General features: G+C 42.6%; 1 protein-coding gene across 8 annotated transcripts in view; it reads left to right on the top strand.

The window, feature by feature from the left end:
- Nucleotides 1-757: 757 nt before the first annotated feature.
- EIF4B (eukaryotic translation initiation factor 4B) overlaps nucleotides 758-24400 on the top strand; it is a 35958-nt gene continuing 12315 nt past the window's right edge. For 5 of the 8 annotated variants that reach the window (XM_054664233.2, XM_054664232.2, XM_054664231.2 and 2 more), the window contains exons 1-8: nucleotides 883-1098; nucleotides 11068-11205; nucleotides 13377-13585; nucleotides 14491-14607; nucleotides 16391-16445; nucleotides 17078-17212; nucleotides 22382-22519; nucleotides 22615-22788. In XM_054664233.2, the coding sequence (XP_054520208.1) occupies nucleotides 1086-1098; nucleotides 11068-11205; nucleotides 13377-13585; nucleotides 14491-14607; nucleotides 16391-16445; nucleotides 17078-17212; nucleotides 22382-22519; nucleotides 22615-22788 (979 nt within the window). In that variant the 5' untranslated portion in view covers nucleotides 883-1085. Of the gene's footprint in view, nucleotides 1099-11067; nucleotides 11206-13376; nucleotides 13586-14490; nucleotides 14608-16390; nucleotides 16446-17077; nucleotides 17213-22381; nucleotides 22520-22614; nucleotides 22789-24400 lie in introns of all 8 variants that reach the window. The other 3 variants (XM_001142097.8, XM_009425346.5, XM_054664230.2) reach the window with 3 other exon arrangements.

Genomic DNA, 24400 nt, shown 5'->3' with positions numbered 1-24400 from the left:
GCCTGTAATCCCGACACTGTGGGAGGCCTCGGAGGGAGGAATGCTTGAGTCCAGGAGTTCGAGACCAGCCCAGGCGACACAGGGAGACACACCGCCCCCCCCCCCCAAGCCCGCCACTCTGTCTCCACACAAAGACTTTTTTTTAATTAGCTGGTCCTCGAGGCACTCGCCTGTGGTCCCAGCTACTCGGGAGGCTGAGGTGGAAGAACTGCTTGAGCCCCGGAGGTTGAGGCTGCAGTGAGCCGAGATCGCGCCACTGCACTCCAGCTTGGGAGACAGGGCGAGACCCCGTCTCAAAAAATAAAAATAAATAAAAATAAAATCAGTGATTTCTGATGTGGCTTTTAAAAACTAGGCCGGGCGCGGTGGCTCACGCCTATAATCCAGCACTTTGGGAGGCCGAGGCGGGTGGATAGCCTGAGACCAGGAGTTCAAGACCAGCATGGCCAATATGGTGAAATATCCCCTTTCTACTAAAAATACAAAAAACTAGCAGCGAATGGTGGTGGGCGCCTGTAATCCCAGCTACTCCAGAGGCTGAGACAGGTGAATCGCCTGAACCCGAGAGGCGGGGGTTGCAATGAGCCGAGGTCGCGCGCGCCATTGCACTCCAGCCCGGACAACAGGAGCGAAACTCCGTCTCAAAAAAGTACATTAAACTCAGAATCTTCCCTTTCAGCACATCCATTTCGCCACACCCATCACCGGCTCCGTGCAGAGTAAGCAGAAGCAGCAGCGAAGCCCCGCCCTTCCCGCCACTCTTCCGGCAGGAAGTCTGTGCGTCAGGAGGCCGGCCAGGACTCAGCTCCAGCCCCGCGCTCGCGTGTAGCCCTACGTAAAGCGTGAGGGGTTTCGCGACAACCCAGGCCCCGCCCCTTTGGCCACATGTCGCGCATGTCTTCCCGTCGGACGGCGTGCCACCTCGCCGCGCAGCTTTACGAACCTAGAGCAGCGCCGCCCCGCCTCCTGTCTCTGTCCTCACCTCCCCGCCCCCTTCCAGCTTCGCGTCTCCTAGCTCGACGCGCCCGCTATAATCACGTGATTGCCTCATCCGGGTCTTTTGCGTTCTCTTTCCCTCTCCCAACATGGCGGCCTCAGGTGAGCGAGCAGCCGAGCGCGGCCAAGGACTGGGCTCTGAAACCCCCCTCCGAGCGTGATCCACTGATTTCCTGAAGTCGGGGAATTGCTGGCACTGGTTCCTTTCTGAATTGAGGGCTGCGGCAGGCTGGCGGCGTGGCCCTGTTAGGTTACTGCCTCGGGATGTTTGGGGGGGAGGGGAAGGACACCTTCCCCTCCCCCTCACACTCTTTTCACCCTTTCTGCGCGAGATTGGAATAGGCAGTAATGGTAGACTCTGGCTTGAATTGGGGAAGGAGGCGCAGAAAGGTGTGCGGGTGGTGCGAGGCCTTTTCGTAGACGTGAATCACCGTGCCCGCGTGAAGGCGTGGAGGAAGGAAGGAGGCGGTTGCTGCGCGGACGAGTGCACATTAGACTACGTCTCCAAGGCGCGAGGCTGTAGCGGACCGGAGTGGGGGGTAGGGGAATAAGTGTGGTGGGGGGGAGCAGTTGGAACGCGAGCGCGAGTTGGTGGAGGGGCGGGGGAAGGCAGCGGTGCGCGTGCGCGGTAGGAGACACGAGGGTAGTAGAGACGGGCGCGCCTTCAATGCGTGCGCTAGAACCCAGATGGGAAGCTTTTTAACGCGCCTGTGTTGCTCTCTTATGTCCTTTTAGGTTGTCTCTTCCCTTTCTAGAGTGTGGCCCTGTGCCTGTATTCTTCTAAGGGTGTGTGTGTTAGGCTTGGAGGTTGGTGCTATTGGCGTTAGATGGGGGTGGGGAACCCAGTTAGGTGCGCCCACGTGTTGGAGAAGCACCGGTGTGCACCTAGATTTCCTTCTAGGCTTTTTTCTCATACTCAATTGGAGGCATTTTTTACTCAGCGCAGCTATATGCCAGGATCAGGTTTCTCTTCCGGCGCTTCCATGTTGGTTGAATTTGGATAGCTCCAATGGTAGATTTCAGCTTTTTTTTTTTTTTTTTTTTTTTTTTAAGGTAACTGTACAACTACCAGCAGGTACTTTTAAAATAGTGCTTACTAATGGCTGGACTTGCTTACTTCTTTAGACAACCTTGGAGGGGAGTATCAGTGCCTTGCAAGTCTAATTACATTTCTAATGGGCTTATAAAAGCAGTGATGACCCAACATCTTGTAGCATTGATTTTAGTTTGAGGAATATAGTTTGTTTTCTCTGGCATGACCTTGCATTCTTCAAAACATTATTTGAACTTCTATCTCTGGGTGCTCATTTCTTACCTAGTAATTCATCGTCTCTATTACAAAGAAGCTAAGGGTTTTGGTTGACTTTGGAAAATGTTGAGAAATTTGAGGTGCATTTGAACATCTTTCATTGGTGTAACGCTTGACAGTTGACCAAGCACTTTTGTGCATGTTGTCTCCTTCCATCCTGAGGTACTGCAGAGAGCTAGTGGTATTTCCCAGCTGAGGAATATTATTTAAGGCCACACTGCTCTCAGCTGGCATAGCAAGGTCATAATCTTTGAGACTCCTTAGCAACTTAAAAGTATCAAGGTGTCATCATCAGTTTAGGACGCTGCCCGAAAGCATCTGAAGTTTACAAAAATGTTCATATTTTTTTCTCCAGTGGGCTAGTAAAAGTCCTAAATATATTTTAAACTAACCATTGCTTAAAGCACTTACTTGGTCTGGATTTGCCACCTTAACAGTTTAGTATCGTAATTTAGTGAAGAAAATCTGTGTTTTCTTAACTTTTGTGTAATTTTTAGAGGCGGAACATAGGACAGCAATTCATGTCCTTCGTTTTACCGAGTTGAGGGAAATCCAGACTGATAAAAGGGATTTACTCTGACGTCCCATTCTCTTGTTCTTCCATATTTACTCTACCCCCTTGAAAACCCTCATCTCCTTTAATTCACTTCAGTAAATCTTTTTAGCTGGTACTGGTATCTGAGCACAAGTCACATCTTTCAGTCTGTTCTTGAGGAATCTGGGGTTTAGCGGATTGTTGCCCCGCTCCTCTTTCCAGTCACACTGGCTTTGTGAAGTAACCAGTATTCCCTGATGTAGGAAATGGATGTTATGTATTCTGTGTGAAAATACATAAAACAACTTCATACGCCTCTTTTACTGTTAAATGAGACCAAAAAATTATTTGCAGCAATACCAGTTTCCAGTGTGATCCATTATTGACCTTCAAGAACTAAGGTAGGTCTCAGAACTAACTATAGAATGAGGATAGTTTGAATTCCTAGAAACTTGATACATTGAGCCAGTACACTTAATTCCTTGCTTTGCTTCTTAAAAAGAATTCTTAAAGGCCGGGCGCGGTGGCTCACGCCTGTAATCCCAGCACTTCGGGAGGTCGAGGCGGGCGGATCACTAGGTCAGGAGTTGGAGACCAACCTGACCAACATGGTGAAACTCTGTCTCTACTAAAAATACAAAAATTAGCTGGGCGTGGTGTCGCGTGCTTGTAATCCCAGCTACTCCGGAGGCTGAGGCAGGAGAATCGCTTCAATCTGGGAGGGGGAGATTGCAGTGAACCGAGATTGTGCCATTGCACTCCAGTCTGGGCAAAAGAGCAAGACTCCATTTCAAAAAAAAAAAATCTTAAGAATACGAAGTTTTTCATTTTTCTTAAATTTTCATTGTGACTACTTTAGTAGACTTGCCAGTAATAAGCCGGTTACCGCTTGAATCTCAGTTTCTTTATCTGGAAAGTGGTCATTATTTATCTGCTGTCCCCTTACCTAGAGGGAATCAAATGCGTTTGATACAGGTTAACATTTAAAATGCTTTCAAATTGGGCAGGGTGCAGTGGCTCATGCCTGTAATCCCAGCACTTTGGGAAGCTGAGGTGGGTGAAACACCTGAGAACAGGAGTTCGAGACCAGCCTGGCCAACGTGGTGAAACCCAGTCTCCACTAAAAATACAAAAATTAGCGGGGTTTTGGGCTGGGCGTGGTGGCTCACGCCTGTAATCCAGGAGGCAGAGGTTGCAGTGAATTGAGATTGCACCACTGCCCTCCGGCCTGGGCGACAGAGCGAGACTCCGTCTCAAAAAAAAAAACAAAAACAAACTTTAAAATTGGAAATAACATATGTAAGCTCATGCACAGGCCTTTCATTTCCATAATGCTTCAAAATGCCGTCCTGTGTGACATCTTATTTGATTATTTTTATAGGGAGAAGATGCTCTGCAGTGGTTGTTTTCATACACTGCTGACTCTCACAGTGAAATGGTTTTAAGGGGTGCCATTATATATTGCTTACAGATTCCCTAGTGTCAAGTTCCATCCTCTATCATGTATATGTTATTCTGTGAGGAAGATACCCAGAAGGCCAAAATTAAAACTCTTTATGAAAGTTTAAATACAAATACAGAATAGTGTCAATTAAGATAAAGCAGTGTTTCTAAGTAATGTCATTGAAAAAAGAGGTATATTTCATCTCAAAACATTCTGGAATTCTCTTTTCGTGATGGTAGAGGAAATAACTGAACTTGAGTACAGTATTTTAAGTAATTATTTGTAATTAGGTTTGCCTTATGTACATTTATGAGCCAGTTTCTTAAATTTGTAGTAGATACTGCTATGGTCCCGATAGTGGGAAAGTACCAAATCAAGAAGTTTAACTTGAATTTGTGTACCTCCTGTCTCCCATTTTGTGTAATGGTTAGCATGGCATGCATTGGGCACTTATTTTGTTTGATTATGTATATGATCAAATTGAGTATCCCTGGAGGGATAAGGAAAAGGTAGTATGGCATCTTCTGTCAAAATGAAGTAATTGGGCACAGAGAGGTCATGTAACTGAACCCGTACGGGGGTCAAGATGGTGGAGCTTATGAGTTTTGACTCAGTCTTTATCTCTACTATGCTAAACTTACCCAATCCCCAACTAAATCAAAAGGTGGCTTGCATTGGGATCTTTTTGACTTTACAATGGGTTTATCCGGATAGTAAATGCATTTTTTTACTTGAGAAGGGTTTATCCTGACAGTCTCATCATAAGTCAGGGAGCATCTATATAGTGCAGTAAAGGTGAAGGTGAAATATTGTATTACATTGCATGAAATGTCTTTTCATGGCTGGGCTGTAAACACCAATGTAATTAGTCTAATTCTAGGCACTGTTTGGGTGGATCGATTGTGTTTATGCAATGTTGTTGGTTTAGGGAAACATTTGTTATTCATTATTTAAAGTAGCTTTTGTTTTGTTTGTTTTTGTTTTTGTTTTGAGACAGAGTCTCACTATGGCTCAGGCTGGAGTGCAGTGGCGTGGTCTCAGCTCACTGCAATCTCCACCTCCTGGGTTCAAGCGGTTCTTCTAGAGATGGAGTTTCACCATGTTGGCCAGGCTGGTCTCGAGCTCCCGACCTCAGGTGATCCTCCCACCTTGACCTCCCGGAGTACTGGGATTACAGGCATGAGCCACCACGCCTGGCCTAAGGTAGCTTTTAATTATGGAGAATGTGGCAGAACTCACTTTTAGTAACAGCTTTATTCAGTGTAATTTGTATACCATAAAATTTACACTTTTAAAATGTACAGTTTGGACCGTGTGCAGTGGCTCACTCCTGTAATCCCAGCACTTTGGGATGCCAAGGCAAGAGGATCACTTAAGCCCAGGAATTCAAGACCAGCCTAAGTAACATGGTGAGACCACGTCTCTACAAAAAAAATTTTTTTAATTAGCCAGGGGTGGTGACATGTACCTGTGGTCCCAGCTACTTGGGAGGCTGCAGTGGGAGGATTGCTTAAGCCCTGGAGGTCAAGGCTGCAGTGAGCCATTATCTCACTACTGTACTCCAGCCTGGGTGACAGAGCAAGACCCTATATGATTTGGTGGGGTTTAGTATATTCAGAGATGTTCAACCATCATTATTATCTAATTTCAGAACCTTTTTATCACCCCCAAAGAAAAGTCCTTTATATAGGACTAACAATTCCTTTTCATTTATCTTTTTATTTATTGAAGTGAAACATCACTTAGAACATGGTTCTCAACTAAGGAACAGTCTTTTCATCCCAAACCCTCATCCCACCCCAGAGCATTTGGCAGTGTCCAGAGACGCTTTTGGTTGTCAGAGTGGAATGGGGATCGGGGGTTGCTATTGGCATCTAATGAGCAGAATCAGAGATAACTGCTAAAGATCCCCCCGTGACAAATTACCTAAGCTAAAATATCAGCAGTGCTGAGATAGAGAAACTCTGAGTTAAGAAGTAGGCTGCATTTATTTTAGTATCTATTATAACAAATCCTGTTTATTAAGAAAACCATGAATGTGTTGTCTCTTGTTTAACGGCTTCTGGACTTAGCAATATTTCCATTTTTAAGATCTTTTATTAAACCTGTATGGGTATATAAAGAGCTGGAGGTGTGTTTTCCCCACTGTAGACCATGTATAAATAATTGGGACAGGTTTTGTTTTGTGAGGTGATTGATTTGTTAACTTTTTAACCAGTTCACATAAGATTTAGAGAAAATTAAAGAATTGGACCAGTTCATTGTTGAATTGCAAAGGATTGATAAACCTGGAGCATTAAACAGTGCTTTACTTATAAAGCAGAGGGAACACTGTTGAAATCTAAACATGTAATGGGCCTAGGTATTGAGGGAGCAAAGGGCATGGAGGATTTAGATAACATCTTTTCTCAGTTACTGGAATGAAATGGAGTGGAACAAACACGGGCACCTACTTTAGGTTTATTGATTTTGCTTTCCAAGGGCTAATTCCTTTAAACCTGCTGCTTATATTTTGACTGAGTCAGTGCTGCTGCTACAGTTAAATAAGTTGAAGATCTTGTAAGGAATTTTAGCCTGTTTTTTTAAGACTCATCTAACAGGTGGGACGCAGTAGCTCAGGCCTGTAATCCCAGCACTTTGGGATACAGAGGCGGGCAGATCACCTGGGGTTGGGAGTTGGAGACCAGCCTGACCAACATGGAGAAACCCCATCTCTATTAAAAATACAAAATCAGCCAGGTGTGGTGGTGCATGCCGGTAATCCTCGCTGCTTGGGAGGCTGAGGCAGGAGAATCGCTTGAACCCGGGAGGCGGAGGTTTCGGTGAGCCGAGATTCCACCATTGCACTCCAGCCTAGGCAATAAGAGCAAAATTTCTGTCTCAAAAAAAAAGACTCATCCAACAGTAATTTCTTTTTTTTTCTTTTTTTTTTTCTTTTTTTTGTGGGGGACGGAGTCTCGCTTTGTAGCCCAGGCTGGAGTGCAGTGGCACGATCTCAGCTCACTGCAAGCTCCGCCTCCCGGGTTCACGCCATTCTCCTGCCTCAGCCTCCCGAGTAGCTAGGACCACAGGTGCCCGCCACCACGCCCGGCTAATTTTTTTGTATTTTTAGTAGAGACGGGGTTTCACCATGTTAGCCAGGATGGTCTCGATCTCCTGACCTCGTGATCCACCCGCCTCTCCAAAGTGCTGGGATTACAGGCGTGAGCCACCACACCCAACAGTAATTTCTTAACCAGAGGGCCTGGGAGTGGGTGGCAATCAGAGGAGGGGGAGACTTGTGATTTGAAAAGACATTCTAAGATTTAAAAGTGCTTTTAATATTTTTTAGTCATGATATTTAATTTGTTTGGAAATTTCAAATAACGTTAAAGAAGAAACTTGTTTGTCAAAGGAGTCAAGGGGTGAGAGTTGAGAAACTGTGATCTACAAAGTTGATTTAAGCCAAATCGGACTAAAGGGCAGATTAATTCCACATTCTGCTGTTTTGGTAGAAGATACGTATATAGAACAAAGAGGAAAGGGATACCTTATTCAGATTGTTAATGTTCTTTTGTTGAACTTGACCTTATTGTACTGACCACCAGTTCTGTTTTTATCCTCCCAGTGGAAGGACAGGTTAATAATTGGATATTAGCTGATGATACTAGATTAAGCCACATGAGGGTAAGGATCTGTAGCTAGCATCATATTAATCCCAGACACTATTTTTGAATTAAATGATATGAAAAAGTCTAAAATAAGCCCACGCACTGTAAGTGGTTTACCTCATGTCTTACTCGTGTTCGCTTATTAAAATCTCCCATAGATCTTTGCATATGAGGCTGGGCACAGTGGCTCATGCCTGTAATCGCAGCATTTTGGGAGGCCGAGGTGGGTGGATCATTTGAGGTCAGGAGTTTGAGACCAGCCTGGCCAACATGGTGAAACCCCATCTCTACTAAAAATACAAAAATTAGCCAGGCTTGGTGGCACATGCCTGTAATCCCAGTTACTTGGGAGGCTGAGGCAGGAGAATCACTTGAACCTGGGAGGCAGAGGTTATAGTGAGCCGAGATGGCGCCACTGCACTCCAGCCTGGACAAGAGTGAGACTCCCTCTAAAAAAAAACCTTTGCATATGAGCTGCAGCAATAAAAGTGCTATGAGACCCAACCTCTCCGTAACCGTATTCTTTGAAAGCTGTGGAATAAGGCCAAGTGCAGCGGCTCACATCTAATCCCAGCACTTTGGAAGGCTGAGACGGGTGGACCACTTGAGGCCAGGAGTTGAAGACCAATCTGGGCAGTGTAGCAAGACCCCTGCCTCTACAAAAAATTTTAAAATTAGCTGGGCATGGTGGTGCATGCCTATAGTCCCAGCTACTCAAGAGGCTACAGTGGGAGGATTGCTTGAGCCCAAAAGGTCAAAGCTGCAGTGAGCCACGATTGCACCACTGCAAAAAAAGAAAAAGCAGGCCGGGCGCATTGGCTCATGTCTGTAATCCCAGCACTTTGGGAGGCTAATCACGAGGTCAGGAGATCAAGACCATCCTGGCTAACACTGTGAAACTAAAAAAAAAAAAAAAAATTAGCCTGGCGTGGTGGCACGCGCCTGTAGTCCCAGCCACTTGGGAGGCTGAGGCAGGAGAAATTGCTTGAACCTGGGAGGCGGAGGTTGCAGTGAACTGAGATCGCGCCACTGCACTCCAGCCTGTATGACAAAGCGAGACTCCGTCTCAAAAAAAAAAAAAAGCGTAGGATGGATTCAAAATGTGATCTGGTTGATCATAAACAATACTTTTGGAGCTGGATTAATATTAAGTCACTTGAGAGATACAGAAAATACCATGTTCGTGGTCAACTTTGATTATTTTAGCCGGGTTCATCTGGTTTGCACATTGAGACCGTAATACTTCAGGTTCTAATTGTGTCCAGAAGGCTATGTGTTAACATTCATAGCAAACTGGTTACCTTTATTTCCTGAAAGTTAAATTTTGAAAGAAAGGGATACCAAGTGAGAAAGCAACCTTCAGTTAAACAAAGGGGTACATCAAGTTTGATATTCTTGGATTAAAAATCAGGTGACAATTGGAACATGGAGGAGAAATTCATGATTATAAAAACCATGAAGCCGATCTTTTTTACAACAAAGCTGCTTGTTTTTTTCTTAATCATGTAGTGGCTGCTATCAGGCCAGTTCTGGAACTTTACTGAGTCCCTCTGCTCTTGTGAATCAGCTCTTGATTGGTGGTGACTTCTCGGAAGTTCTGAGGACCACAAAGAAAGAGCAGTGTCAGTTCACTAAGTTGAGCCATTTGGAGATTACTAAATATTCCATAACTGTGGGAAACACTTAAATGTGTTGGTTATTAGGGTTTTCGTGTGTTTTCCTTTTAGCATTACATCCTCATATGCAGTGTTGTTATAGTAGAGGAGGACATTTTTTCTAGAGGGCAGAGAGATCTAGGGAATATGACTGTTAACATTTGAACACTTTCAAATAGCAGTACGTTTTACTGTGGTTTTGATAACCTGACATAGAATAAGCTGCTGAGATGCAAAGATACCTTGGTATATAGAAAGAGCCTTAGACTTCGTATGAAAAAAACTTGGGTTTTATCTTCAGCCTAGCCATCTAATGTCTCTGTAACTTTACAGACATCTGGTGTTTCACGTAACCTCTCTGAGACTTAGTTTCCTTTTCTGTAAATTGATAGTTGTGGCCAGGCACCATGGCTCATACCTGTAATCCCAGCATTTTGGGAGGCTGAGGCAGGAGGATCACTTGAGCCTAGGATCCTCCAGGATACTTGAGACCAGCCTGGGCAACATAGGGAATTTAAAAACTTTTTAAAAATCAGCTGGGCGTGGTAGTGTGCCTCTGTGGTCCCAGCTATTGAGGAGGCTGAGGTGGGAGGATCACATGAGCATGGGAGGGTTGAGGCTTCAGATAGCCGTGGCCACACCACTGCACTACAGCCTGGACAACAGAGCAAGACCCTGTCTCAAAAAAAAAAAATGGGGCCGGGTGTGGCGGTTCACACCGTAATCCCAGCACTTTCAGAGGCCGAGGCAGGAGGATCACCTGAGGTTAGGAGTTCAAGACCAGCCTGGCCAACATGGTGAAACCCCATCTCTACTAAAAACACACAAAAAATTAGCTGAGCATGGTGGCGGGTGCCTGTAATCCCAAGTATTCGGGAGGCTGAGGCAGGAGAATTGCTTGAACCCAGGAGGCAGGGGTTGCAGTGAGCCGAGATGGCACCATTGCACTCCAGCCTGGGCAACAAGAGCAAGACTCTGTCTCAAAAAAAAAAAAAAAAAAAGACAGTTGTGATTCCTTCCCTATATGGTTTGTTTACAAGTGTCAAAACAGTCTTCAAAACTGCCATACGGAATATGTTATGTGAGATACGAATTTTTATTGATCTTTTTTATCCAAAGAGCAGTGAAAGTAGTAACTGAATAGAAGTAGTTACAAAATTAAAGATCTCAAATGATAAGTGAATATAGTAGAAAATAAAAGGTTGCCCCCACACCCCAAACATACTCTCCAGGGTGTATCTCAAACACTCAGACCCTTTTCCGTACGTAAACATGTGTTTACACATAATAGGTATTCTGCAACTTTTAAATTTCTTATTTATGTCTGCATAGTACCCCTTCATGGAAATGCCATAATTTAACCATTTGAGGAGTGTCCATGTTATTTCTTTCTAAATAATGTTTTACAATATTGCATTGTACAACTCTGTAAATACCTGAGTATTGGTGAATAATCTTTCTCTTGCCTTTTAAAACAGCAAAAAAGAAGAATAAGAAGGGGAAGACTATCTCCCTAACAGACTTTCTGGCTGAGGATGGGGGTACTGGTGGAGGAAGCACCTATGTTTCCAAACCAGTCAGCTGGGCTGATGAAACGGATGACCTGGAAGGAGATGGTAATTTTTCTTTTGTCATCATGTTTGGAATGTTTATTATTTTCTAGACAAAACCTATTACATAATAATTCACATAGTTTGTAATCTGAAAAGAACTTACTCATTTTTTAGCACCTGAAATCTTACATATTTTATAGAATCTAAGGTTTAATCTGAGGTTTGGGCTGTCAGACTTTGCAGTGAAGACTGAAGTGGTCATTTAAGAGAGCTTTGCTAGTTCTTGTTCTTGCATTAACAGACTTCTTAAGTTACTATTCTTTTGGGCCTCATTTTCTTCATTTTAAAAGTAAGAACTAGATCATCTTTTAAAATTCCTTTTAGGTCTAAAATTCTATGGGGTCCTCATAAAGTGATGTTTCAGGCTGCTCGCGATGGCTTACACCTGTAATCCCAGCACTTTGGGAGGCCGAGGTGGGCAGATCACATGAGATCAGAAGTTCTACTGGTAGAACTTCTACCATCTCTACTAAAAATACAAAAATTAGCTGGGTGTGGTGGCATGTGCCTGTAATTTCAGCTACTCGGGAGGCTGGGGCAGGAGAATTGCTTGAACCTGGGAGGCGGAGGGTGCAGTGAGCTGAGATCATGCCACTGCACTCCAGCGTGGGAGACAGAGCGAGACTCCATCTCAAAAAAAAAAAAAAAGTGATGTTTCAGTGTAATCTGTAAGCTATGTTTACTCAGAGCCAAGGAATAATTAGTTCCAGGTGTCATTAGTATAAAATCAGAGTGTCCTTGGGTAAACGAAAATGGTCTGAGGAAAAGGAGTGAGAACAGTAATTATGGTGGGAAAATAAAGAAGAGTCAATTGAACAAGTTCTGTGCCTTCAGGGAGTCGCCAGGAATAATAAGGAGCTGTTTTATAATGACCGGGTATGACATAAATCTCATTACCATTGTTTTTTTCCTGAAAATCGTTTATTGCATGCTGAAAGAATATTTTTCCCTATGACCTGTTTTCATAATTCCTAAAAACAGGAAATTTTTTTTGAGACAGAGTCTCTATTGCCCAGGCTGGGGTGCAAGTGGCGTGCTCTCTGCTCACTGCAACATCTGCTCCCGGGGTTCAAGCGATTCTCCTGCCTCAGCCGCCTGAGTAGTTGGGATTACAGGTGCCTGCCACCGCGCCCAGCAAATTTTGTATTTTTAGTAGAATCAGGGTTTTACCATTTTGGCCAGGCTGGTCTTGAACTCCTGACCTCATGACCCACCTGCCTCAGCCTCCCAAAGTGCTGGGATTACAGGCATGAGCCACCGCACCCGGCCAAAACAGGAAATTTTATATAGGTCGTACTTCCCATAGGTGTTGGTATCTGAAGTACAAATTCATGGACAGTGCTGTAGGAAAAGATTTTTGTTGTGATATTTTTGTTTGTTTGTTTTCAGATGGAGTCTCACTCTGTCGCCCAGGTTGTAGTGCAGTGGCACAATATCTTGGCCCACTGCAACTGCTGCCTCCCGGTTCAATAGATTGTCCTGTCTCAGCCTCCCAAGTAGATGGGATTACTGGCACATGCCACCACACCTGGCTAGTTTTTGTATTTTTAGTAGAGACAGGGTTTCACCATAATGGTCAGGCTGGTCTCAAACCTGACCTCAGGTGATCCACCCACCTTGGCCTCCCGAAGTGTTGGGATTATAGGCGTGAGCCACCGAGCCAGGCCTGCTGTTGTTTTTAAGGGAGGATAGACCATGCAGAAAAATACTCAACTTCAAACTCACCACTAGGAATACAAGAGTTATCAGTAGTGGTTAAATACACCTGGAGTAAGAGGGACCCAGGTTTGAATCCTAGCTTTACCATCTGTGACCTTGGGCAAATTACTGTCTGAAATCTGAGTTTGCTTTTCTGTAGAATGGGGGACAACCTCACAGGACTGTTAAAAAGATAAGATGGGATATAATGAATATAAAGTAGCTGGCACACAGTAATATTCCATAAAGAGTTGTATTTATGGAATAATATTTCCTTGCTTACATAAGGATTAAGGTGTCATAATTAATCTCAGAAGCTTCTCTTCGTAAAGTGCCCTTACTGAACCCCCACTTTTTTTGGTCTGGTTTTCTTGTATAGCATGTTTAATATTTGGCAATTAACATGGGTCCTCTTGTTCTATGACAGTAGTGAGAGAAGTTTCTTCTAATTTCTTACATTCATTCCTCTATCCTAGTTTCGACAACTTGGCACAGTAACGATGACGATGTGTATAGGGCGCCTCCAATTGACCGTTCCATCCTTCCCACTGCTCCACGGGCTGCTCGGGAACCCAATATCGACCGGAGCCGTCTTCCCAAATCGCCACCCTACACTGCTTTTCTAGGAAACCTACCCTATGATGTTACAGAAGAGTCAATTAAGGAATTCTTTCGAGGATTAAATGTAAGTGTAAAAGTTGTAATAATTAACTAGATATTGAGGATAATGTCTAAAAAAGACTAATTGTGGAATGGGCAGTTGCTGTTGAAAAAACAACTAGAAATATAATTTAAGGCCGGGAATGGTGGCTCACGCCTGTAATCCCAGCACTCTGGGAGTCCGAGGCGGGTGGATCATTTGAGGTCAGGAATTCGAGTCCAGCCTGGCTAATGTGGTGAGACCCTGTCTCTACTAAGAATACAAAAATTAGCTGGGCGTGGTGGCACATGTCTGTAATCCCAGCTACTTGGGAGGCTGAGGTAGGAGAATTGCTTGAACCTGGGAGACGGAGGTTGTGGTGAGCCGAGATTGTGCCGTTGCACTCCAGCCTGGGCAACAAGAGTGAAACACCATCTCAAAGAAAAAAAATAAAATCAAAATTATATATGTGTATATATATATATATATATATATATTTTTTTTTTTTTTTTGAGACAGAGTCTCATTCTGTCATCCAGGCTGGAGTACAGTGGATTACATGCCCAGCTAATTTTTTGTATTTAGTAGAGATAGGGTTGCACTATGTTGGTCAGGCTGGTCTTGAACTCCTGACCTCAGAGGATCCACCTGCTTCGGCCTCCCAAAGTGCTGGGACTACAGGCATGAGCCACTGCACCTGGCCTGAATTCATCTTTTTTTTTTTTTTTTTTTTAGAGTTAAATTCATACAGTTCAAAATTCAGAAGGTATAATAGGGCATTTAGTAAAGTTTCTACTATCCCTCTGCATCAGTTTTCCTCCTGAGACAACCATGTTCTTGTGTATTCAGAAAAATTCATGCACATACAGTAATGCTTTTGTAGTCCTCTCAAAAAATGACAAATGAAGAAGAATGCTGGGAAACTTTGTTGTTGTTTCTTATTCCTTCAGATCAGTGCAGTGCGTTTACCACGTGAACCCAGCAATCCAGAGAGGTTGAAAGGTTTTGGTTATGCTGAATTTGAGGACCTGGATTCCCTGCTCAGTGCCCTGAGTCTCAATGAAGAGGTAAAGAAAATAAGAGTGGGGATATGAGGGGTGTAAGTTCACAAATCTCATGTTTATTGATCAAACTGGTATTTTTTAGGTTGAGAGGCTCACTTCAAAGATTCCCATATCTACAAATAAAGGCCTGCATTATTTAACAGTGTATCACTTAACATCGAACATCTAGCAAGTCACACTTCAGCAAATTCAGTAGGCCCCAATAATTTAGATAGGTACTTAGGTGGAAAGTTGTGGAAGAAACCCACCACACACCAGGTCTCTAATTAAGTCCTACACTGGTTTACCCACAGTGTTGCCTCAACTCTTATGGCATTGCTTTTTCAAAGTAATCTGGCCTGATAAAGGCAAATAGAAAAATCAAGTTTGTTTAGTATTAAAGGCATATCTCATTTTCAGGGAAGTGTTGTAATGGTATATTTGTTCATTTAAGAGGATTTGGAAACATTTCCTACAAAGGAATATTTTACAGGAGAGTGACAATAAATATCTAGTCCTGCTTGTCAACACTGCCCACAAAGGTTTTCCTGTCCCAGGACTTCAGGGGCTTATATCTCAGAAGAAAAAAGACTTTTTTCCTCCTTTAACTCCAGAAACACCTTATTGTTTATTGATAAGGCAATTTCTAGTGCCATTTGTGCCATATTTCTGTAGTCCTATTTTGCCATATGACATGATTGAAATCAACACCTCTTAGAAATAGTTTTGCTGCCTCATAATTGATTACCATCATGATAATCTGTAGTCAGTGTGAAATAGAGATAAAAATTAATGTACTTAGTTAAATGCATATGAAGGTCTAATCTTGTTCCAGAGTTACTCTTATTGGATTATTTTTAGATTTTTACTAACATTACTGGTCTCTAACTTTACTCAGTCTGGATAAGAAAAAGAATACCATGCAATTGTTAACTATTTGATGTTTACTAGATTAACTATTACTTACTATATTGTTGTGGTCCATATTTAAGAGTTACTTTGTTACTAGAGATTTCATTATAGTGGTGTTTAATATAGTTTTGGGTATTTTTAACTAAAAATCATTGTTATCCTTCTTCAACTGTAGATTCTACTATGAAATGAGGAAAAATCAGCAATAGAATTAATTGGGTTCAAAGTATATAAATAATGATGTGGGAAAGGGAAGTCAGAGGGTATCTCTGGAAGAACTGATTTATCTGAAGGTAATACTGAGTGAAAGGACCTAAGATTGTAGACAAAGCATGCTTTATGCAATTTTGCTGGTACATAGTAGTAGTAGGGGCTCTATAAATGTGTTGGGTGTTTTTGTTTTTAAGAGACAGGGTCTCGCTATATTGCCCAGGCTGGACTTGAACTCCTGGGCTTAAGTGATCCTCCAGCCTCAGCCTCCCAAATAGCTGAGACTGTAGGTACATGCCACTGCACCTGGCTTCTATAAATTTTGATAAATAATTGTTGTGGCACCAAATATGCCTTTTATTCAGCTAGTTATGTGAGAATTATTTTTAATTTACTACACTTGACAAATTACCTTGGATAGTTAAAAAGTTAATTCTATTCTGTGAAATTAAGCTTTGTAAAAATAGTATAATTGACCTAATATTCAAGGCCAGCTTAAATTTGTTTAATTTTTAAGTCTTTTAAAGGACTCTTTAGCCCACAAATTGGAGTGTTAGCTAGATTACAGTGTTTTCCTTTATCTTCCTTCCCCTAGTGCTTCTGCTATGCCCAGACGTTCAAGGTCACTCAAGGGATTTGTGCATAATGGGGCAAAAGGTTGGTTAATATGGTCCTATGCTCTCAGTCTCTAGGTAACAGGAGAATTCGAGTGGACGTTGCTGATCAAGCACAGGATAAAGGTAAGGAAACTGGTAGAGATTTCTGTTTGGTAATGGTCCTAGGATGACACCAAGCCATCCTTTCCCAGAAAATTTGAATAGGGGTGGTGGTGGGCCTGCCTGAATCTACAGTAACAGTTTTCAATCAGTTTTGCCCCACAGGGGACTTCTGGCAATGTTTGAAGACATTGTAGTTGTCACAATTGGAGGGAGTGCTGCTGACATAAGTAGAATCCAGGGGTTAATTCTATAGGGGATAGGACAGTCCCCATCAACAAAGAATTATGCAGCCCAAAATGCATGTCAAGATTGAGAAGACTGATTGATCTAGATGAACATTAAATAGATGATAAATAGATTAGCTGCCTAACAGCACGTTGGTCACAAAGGGGACCTAATTTGTATATGTTTCAGGGACTCCTGGCCCATACAGAATTTGAGATAGCTAAGCATTAAACCAATAGGAAAAAACGGGAGGAAAAGAGCCACCTGGGGTTGAATTGGAGCATGTACTTATGGGGCTTGAGGTAACTGGGATGACAGTGTGACGTGAAAGTGAAAAATAGGGTAAAATGGGGGTTTTCTATGTGTGAGAAATATTGGGCAAAGTTTTTATGAGATAACTTACAGTTTTTGTTTTAATGTATCTGTAGACAGGGATGATCGTTCTTTTGGCCGTGATAGAAATCGGGATTCTGACAAAACAGATACAGACTGGAGGGCTCGTCCTGCTACAGACACCTTTGATGACTACCCACCTAGAAGAGGTGATGATAGCTTTGGAGACAGTAAGTTTGTTTTTATGAAGTTAGCTTCCTCTGTGCTTTGGGAGGCTATTTAGTAATAGGACAAATGTGTTACAGATGATCAGATCACATTAACAGATAGAAGGAGGAAAGCAGATTAAGAAAAATTTTGGATAGTATCTGAACTGATAGATGTAGGAAACGAATTTGATAAATTAATAATTTTTTTTTGAAAACTTAACCAAACAAAGGGACAGACATTTCTCTTTTTCTGGAGACAATTGTTTATAAAGAAACCCAAACTGGGCATGGTGGCTATAATCCCAACACTTTGGGAGGTCAAGGCAGGTGGATTGCTTAAGGCCAGGAGTTTGAGAGCAGCCTGGGCGACAAAACAAGACCCTGTCTACCAAAAAAAATGCTGACGTGGTGGTACGCACCTGCAGTCCTAGCTGTTCAGCAAGCTGAGGCAAGAGGACTCCTTGAGCCCAGGAGGTCTAGACTGGGTGACAGAGCGAGACCCTGTCTCAAAAAAAAAATCCAACAGATTCTACAAAGTGAGCTATTTGAAATAAGAGTTCAGCATGATTGCTGAGTGAAGAGCAGCATACAAAGATCAGTTGCATTACTTTTTTATATATATATATTTTTTGAGACGGAGTCTCGCTGTGTCGCCCAGGCTGGAGTGCAGTGGCGTGACCTTGGCTCACTGCAACCTCCACCTCCTGGGTTCAAGTGATTCTCCTGCCTCAGCCTCCCAAGTAGCTGGGACTACAGGCGCGCGCCACCACACCCAGCTAATTTTTGTATTTTTAGTAGAGATGGGGTTTCACCATGTTGGCCAGGATAGTCTTGATCTCTTGACCTCATGATCCGCCCGCCTTGGCCTCCCAAAGTGCTGGGATTACAGGCGTGAGCCACTGTGCCTGGCCCATCAGTTGCATTACTATATGCTTGTAGCAAACAATTAAAATGTAAATTTTTTTTTTTTGAGACAGAGTTTCGCTCTTGTTGCCCAGGCCGGAGTGCAATGGCATGATCTCAGGTCACCTCAACCTCCGCCTCCTAGGTTCAAGCGATTCTCCTGCCTCAGCCTCCCGAGTAGCTGGGATTACAGGCATGTGCCACCACGCCTGGCTAATTTTGTATTCTTAGTAGAGATGGGGTTTCTCCATGTTGGTCAGGCTGGTCTCGAACTCCTGACCTCAGATGATCCTCCTGCTTCAGCCTCCCAAAGTGCTGGGATTACAGGCATGAGCCACTGCACCTGGCCTAAAATGTAACTTTCTAAAATAAAAATATTGATTCACTTTAAAAATACTCAAGATATAGCAGTGAACAAAGATACAGCAGTGTAATTTTTTTCTAATAAAAATTGATTCACTTAAATGCTCAAGATACAGCAGTGAACAAAAACAAGAAAATCCTGTCTTTATTGGGCATACATTATTATAGTGGAGGGAAGAGACAGTGTGTGAATAATTAAACAGTTGGGGTTCGGAAAGATAGGGGAGTGGGAAATATGGGGTAGGAGTAGAGATTAATTACATACATCACTTTAACAAAGACCTTTATGGGGAAAATTATGCAACTTTATTAAAATACACAAAAGTAGACCACGCTATTTTTAAAATGGAAAGAAGCTACTACCTAGTAAAAATAAATAAATAGTGGTTTGTCTGTAATCAAATACTTAGTAGCATAACAACAGGGATAAAATTCAAAACCTGTTACATTAAGGGGAAAAAATTGTGTATAAATTTGAAAACAATACCATGTAGTATTAATGCATAAGTTGTAAAATTATAAAGCTACGCATGGTAATTTAACCACCCTTTTCATTGTTGGTGGGGGTAGGGAAAATTCTGTTGTTAGTCTGTAACATATTTCTTTTAAACAAAAAACAAACATGGCAAAATATGACATTCACTAAACCTAAGTAATAGGTTCATAAGTTTGTTATAATGGTGTCTTTACTTTTCTGTATGTTTGAAATAGTTTAAGTAAAAACAGACCAACTTAAATTTACAAGCTCTTTGTTTTGTTTTGTTTTGTTTTGTTTTGTTTTGTTTTGACACAGTCTCTCTGTGTTGCCCAGACTGGAGTGCAGTGGCAATCTTGGCTCACTGCAACCTCTGCCTGCCAGGTTCAGGGTGTTCCTCATGCCTCAGCCTCCTGAGTAGCTGGGATTACAGATGCGCACCACCACACCTGGCTAATTTTTGTATTTTTTAGTAGAGATGGGGTTTCACCACGTTGGCCAGCTGGTCTCTAACTCCTTACCTCAGATGATCTGCCTGCCTTGACCTCCCAAAATGCTGGGATTACAGGTGTGAGCCAGCACTCCCAGCACAAGCATTTTAATTTTGTGAGGTACCTTTTGAGCTTTGTACTAAATATAATTGGGGAAGCAGTAAGGGATATGTATAATTCCTTTTAGAGGAGAGTCCTTAACCTTTTAAGATGTAGAAGGAAGAAGAATGGGTCATAGGTCTGAAAGAAGGATAAATCAGCAAGTTCATATCTGACTTTTTACATGACTTTGTGACACAGCAAAGCCTTGGGGAGAACTACGTGAGGTGATTAACTTCAGCATTTATGCAAGAGATTCTATTGTTAACAGGAAGAAATGGCTCTTGAAAGAAAAAGCAGACAATCAGACCAAGGGTCCTGTTTTGAGTCCAGGGGCATGACTTTTCTCACCTGAAACCTTGAATTTAGAGCAAGCAGGATGGATAACGAGTGAGTGTGCTGTTGTTATCCAAAGCTGCCCCAAAGTCAACTTAGTTAACCTGAATTAAAGATCCAGAGACTCCTGTCCCGAGCATTAGGCCAAAAAGAGAACCCCGAGGGGTGTTGGGGGGTATTACACTCAGTATTCCTATGAAATGTCAGTAATAGCATGTGCTGCTTTTCTCCAGCATGGATCTATGCTTTCTCAGGAAACACAAGCTTATCATAATTTCAGTATTACCCAAATAAAATTAAGTGTAAATCGCATCTCCAGAAATTAAAACCACATTTCAAAATAAACACAGGGCTGATTTTCTTATATGTGTCCTGTTTTAGATCATTTCTATAATCATTTTACTAACATTAGCATGTTCTTTAATATATAAAGTTTATAATACCAGGAAATGTTGTGTCTGGTCAGTAAAAATTATGTGGTTTCCAAAATGAAATCATTATTTAAAAGACAGCAGCCACAAGAAAAAGATCCCTGGCCGGGCATGGTGGCTCACGCCTGTAATCCCAGCACTTTGGGAGGCGGAGGCGGGCAGATCATGAGGTCAGGAGGTTGAGACCATCCTGGCTAACACGGTGAAACCCTGTCCCTACTAAAAATACAAAAAAAAAAAAATTAGCCGGACACGTGTAACCTCAGCTACTGGGGAGGCTGAGGCAAGAGAATTGCTTGGACCCGGGAGGTGAAGGTTGCAGTGAGCCCGCGATTGTGCCACTGCACTCCAGCTTGGGCGACAGAGTGAGACTCCGTCTCAAAAAAAAAAGAGAAAGAAAAAGATCCCTGTTTGTCCCCCATACATAAATTATCAGCCCTTAAAACGTGTAGGTTGTTTTAGTTAGTTAATTTATATTTAGAAATTCAGATTTTTTTTTTTTTAACTTTAAAATCTGGGTTGCCAGCTTCTCTCAGAAAATTGGAAGACCCTAGCAACAGTCAGCTGGAGCTAAATAGCAGCTATCCCTTTTACAAACAACATAACGCTACCCACAGTTTGCTATCTGAGCTACTACGTTTCTTTATACAGATTTCTAGTATTTAGGGTCCTCTGATACTGAAATGCACATGTGTGTGTAAAATATAGTTTATAACATAAACAACATTGCAATGAATGTCTTTGTACATGTATCTTTATCACACATCCAATTATTTCCTCGGTGAATTTCAAGAAATTAAATTGTTGGTCAAGAAGGGTATACATGACTTCAAATCTTTTCATGCATCGTTCTAATACAACTTTCAGTATTTATACTAATTTATTGATTTATTTATTTATTTTAAGAGGAAGTCTCACTCTGTCACCCAGGCTGGAGTGCCTTGGCACAATCTTGGATCATTGCAACCTCTGCCTCCCTGGCTCAAGTGATCCTTCCACCTCATCCTCCCAAGTAGCTGGGACCACAGGCCTGCACCACCATGCCCAGCTAATTTTTTGTATATTTGATAGAGTTGTGGTTTCACCATGTTGCCCAGGCTGGTCTCAAACCCCTGAGCTCAGGCAATCCACCAACCTCAGCCTCCCAAAGTGTATTTGTACCGTTTAAAATTATGATCAGCAGTGCAGAAATTGATTAAGCTCCTAAAATTCAATAGAAAATTATGTCCTGTTAGTCGTATGTTGCATATATTGTTTCTCATTTTGTTTGCCTCTTAAAGTGATCTTTGAGGCTGGGTGTTATGGCTCAGGCCTATAATCCCAGCACTTTGGGAGACCAAGGCTGGAGGATTGCTTAAGCCCGGGAGTCCAAGACCAGCCTGGGCAGCAGAGAGAGACTATGTCTCTTAAAAAAAAAAAAAAAATTTTTTTTTTTTTTTTTTTTTTTTTTTTTTTTTTTTTTTTTTTTTGAGACATAGTCTCACTCTCTCGCCAGGCTGGAGTGCAGGGGCATGATCTCAGCGCAGCCTCTGCCTCCCGGGTTCACACCATTCTCTTGTCTCAGCCTCCCAAGTAGCTGGGACTGCAGGTGCGCGTCACCACGCCCAGCTAATTTTTGTATCCTTAGTAGAGACGGGGTTTCACCATGTTGGCCAGGATGGTCTCGATCTCTTGAACTCGTGATCTGCCCACCTCGGGCTCCCAAAGTGCTGCTGGGATTACAGGCATGAGCCACCGTGACTGGCTAAAAAAATTTTTTTAATTAAAAAATAAGTGGTCTTTGGGATCAAACATGGGAGATTCCAACTGTATTGTTTTAGTGTCTTGTGCTTTGTTTTGTTTTTTGTTTTTGCATGTAAACCTCTTCTCCTTCTGGAAATTCATTATGGAATTTTTAGGGATTTTTTAATTTCCAACCCACCCTTCCCAAATTATTAGCTGAGCAACATTTATTTCACCAGGGAAACTTTTTGAAGAAATCAGATAGAAAATTTAAATAAACAGATTCTTCCAAATTGGACTGATAGCTTACCGTGTTTCTATTAATGGTGTCAGAGAAAAGGGGATGGTGTTACTTGTCTGTTTCCTCTAGAGTATCGAGATCGTTATGATTCAGACCGGTATCGGGATGGATATCGGGATGGGTATCGGGATGGCCCACGCCGGGATATGGATCGATATGGTGGCCGGGATCGCTATGATGACCGAGGCAGCAGAGACTATGATAGAGGTAATTGTAAAACATGTCGAATTGCTCTTTCAGTAACTTTGCCTTTTTTTTTTCCTCCTCCGCTGTGATGATTATAATTTGGGATATATTTACAGGCTATGATTCCCGGATAGGCAGTGGCAGAAGAGCATTTGGCAGTGGGTATCGCAGGGATGATGACTACAGAGGAGGCGGGGACCGCTATGAAGACCGATATGACAGACGGGATGATCGGTCGTGGAGCTCCAGAGATGATTACTCTCGGGATGATTATAGGCGTGATGATAGAGGTAATAGTTTTCTTTTTATGTACTTCATGGAGCAGAAACTGGGAAAACTACGGAAAATTTGTGATTCTGTTACAAACTACTGAGTTGGGCACAAATATAATTTGCACATTGTACAGGAAGCAGCAAAGCATAGTAGAAAGAGCATTGGCTGGCCAGGTGTGGGCAGATCACAAAGTCAGGAGATCGAGACCATCCTGGCTAATGGTGAAACCCCATCTCTACCAGGTGTGGTGGCAGGCACCTGTAGTCCCAGCTACTAGGGAGGCTGAGAGAGGAGAATGGTGGGAACCCGGGAGGCAGAGCTTGCAGTGAGTGGAGATGGCGCCGCTGCACTCCAGCCTGGGTGACAGAGTGAGACTCCCCATCTCAAAAAAAAAAAAAAGCATTGGCTAAGGATGACATCAGTGGAAACACAGCAGTCGAATTGTTTTCATCTCATATGCCTTCACAGATAGATTTTTCAGTTAAAATTTATTGAATAAACAGTAGAAATGGAAAAAAAATTGCCAGATACTGTTATGTTGTGATCTCAGTAAATTACACTTAAAACAGATGGTTTTAGCTCCATTTTTCAAGTGAGGGAAATGAAATTCAGATTAAACGTAGTCCTGTAGCCCATAATTGGTACTATGGGGTTAAAAACGAAGCATTAAGGCCAGGTGCAGTGGCTCACACCTGTAATCTCAGCACTTTGGGAGGCCAAGGTGGGCAGATCATTTGAGGTCAAGAGTTGGAGACCAGCCTGGCCAACATGGTGAAACCCCGTCTGTACTAAAAATACAAAAATTAGGTGGCCGTAGTGGCACATACCTGTCATCCCAGCTACTCGGGTGGCTGAGGCAGGAGAATTGCTTGAGCCCAGAGGCAGAGGTTGCAGCGAGCTGAGGTCGCACCACTGCACTCCAGCCTGGGCGACAGTGAGACTGTCTCAAAAAAAAAAAAAAAAGGATTGCTTTCTGTACCATTATACCACAATAATTGATGTTCATTAATTATAAAGGTGAGATTTTGGTGCGCCTATTCTAAAATTATGCCCCTAATACTATAAGATATAAAATGTAAACTGTGTTACAAATCTAACCTGTTAGAAAATACTAATAAATGGCCACCATTTGTGTTCTAACTTCAGTGATGTCATATAAAAGGTTATGGTATCCGGCCCAGAATTTTTTCTATCCTTTATTTATTTATTTATTTATTTATTTATTTATTTTATTTATTTATTTTTTTTGAGACGGAGTCTTGCTCTGTTTTTTGCCAGGCTGGAGTGCAGTGGCATGATCGCAGCTCACTGCAACCTTTTCCTCCTAGGTTCAAGCAATTCTCTTGCCTCAGCCTCCCGAGTAGCTGGGACTACAGGTGCACGCCACCATGCCCAGCTAATTTTTGTAGTTTTAGTAGAGACAGGGTTTCACCATGTTGGCCAGGCTGGTCTCAATCTCTTAACCTCGTGATCTGCCTGCCTTGGCCTCCCAAAGTGTTGGGATTACAGGCGTGAGCCACCGTGCCCGGCCAAATTTTTCCTATCTTTAACATCTTTGTGTTAGTCCTAAACTTTGTGCCAATGGCTTTATATCCATCATCTCCTGTGATTCCCCAAGAAAGGAAAATC

The sequence above is a fragment of the Pan troglodytes genome, chromosome 10 (genome assembly GCF_028858775.2).
Source record: "Pan troglodytes isolate AG18354 chromosome 10, NHGRI_mPanTro3-v2.0_pri, whole genome shotgun sequence".
Classification (NCBI taxonomy): Eukaryota; Metazoa; Chordata; class Mammalia; order Primates; family Hominidae; genus Pan; species Pan troglodytes.
This window is presented reverse-complemented; position numbering and strand designations above follow the sequence as displayed.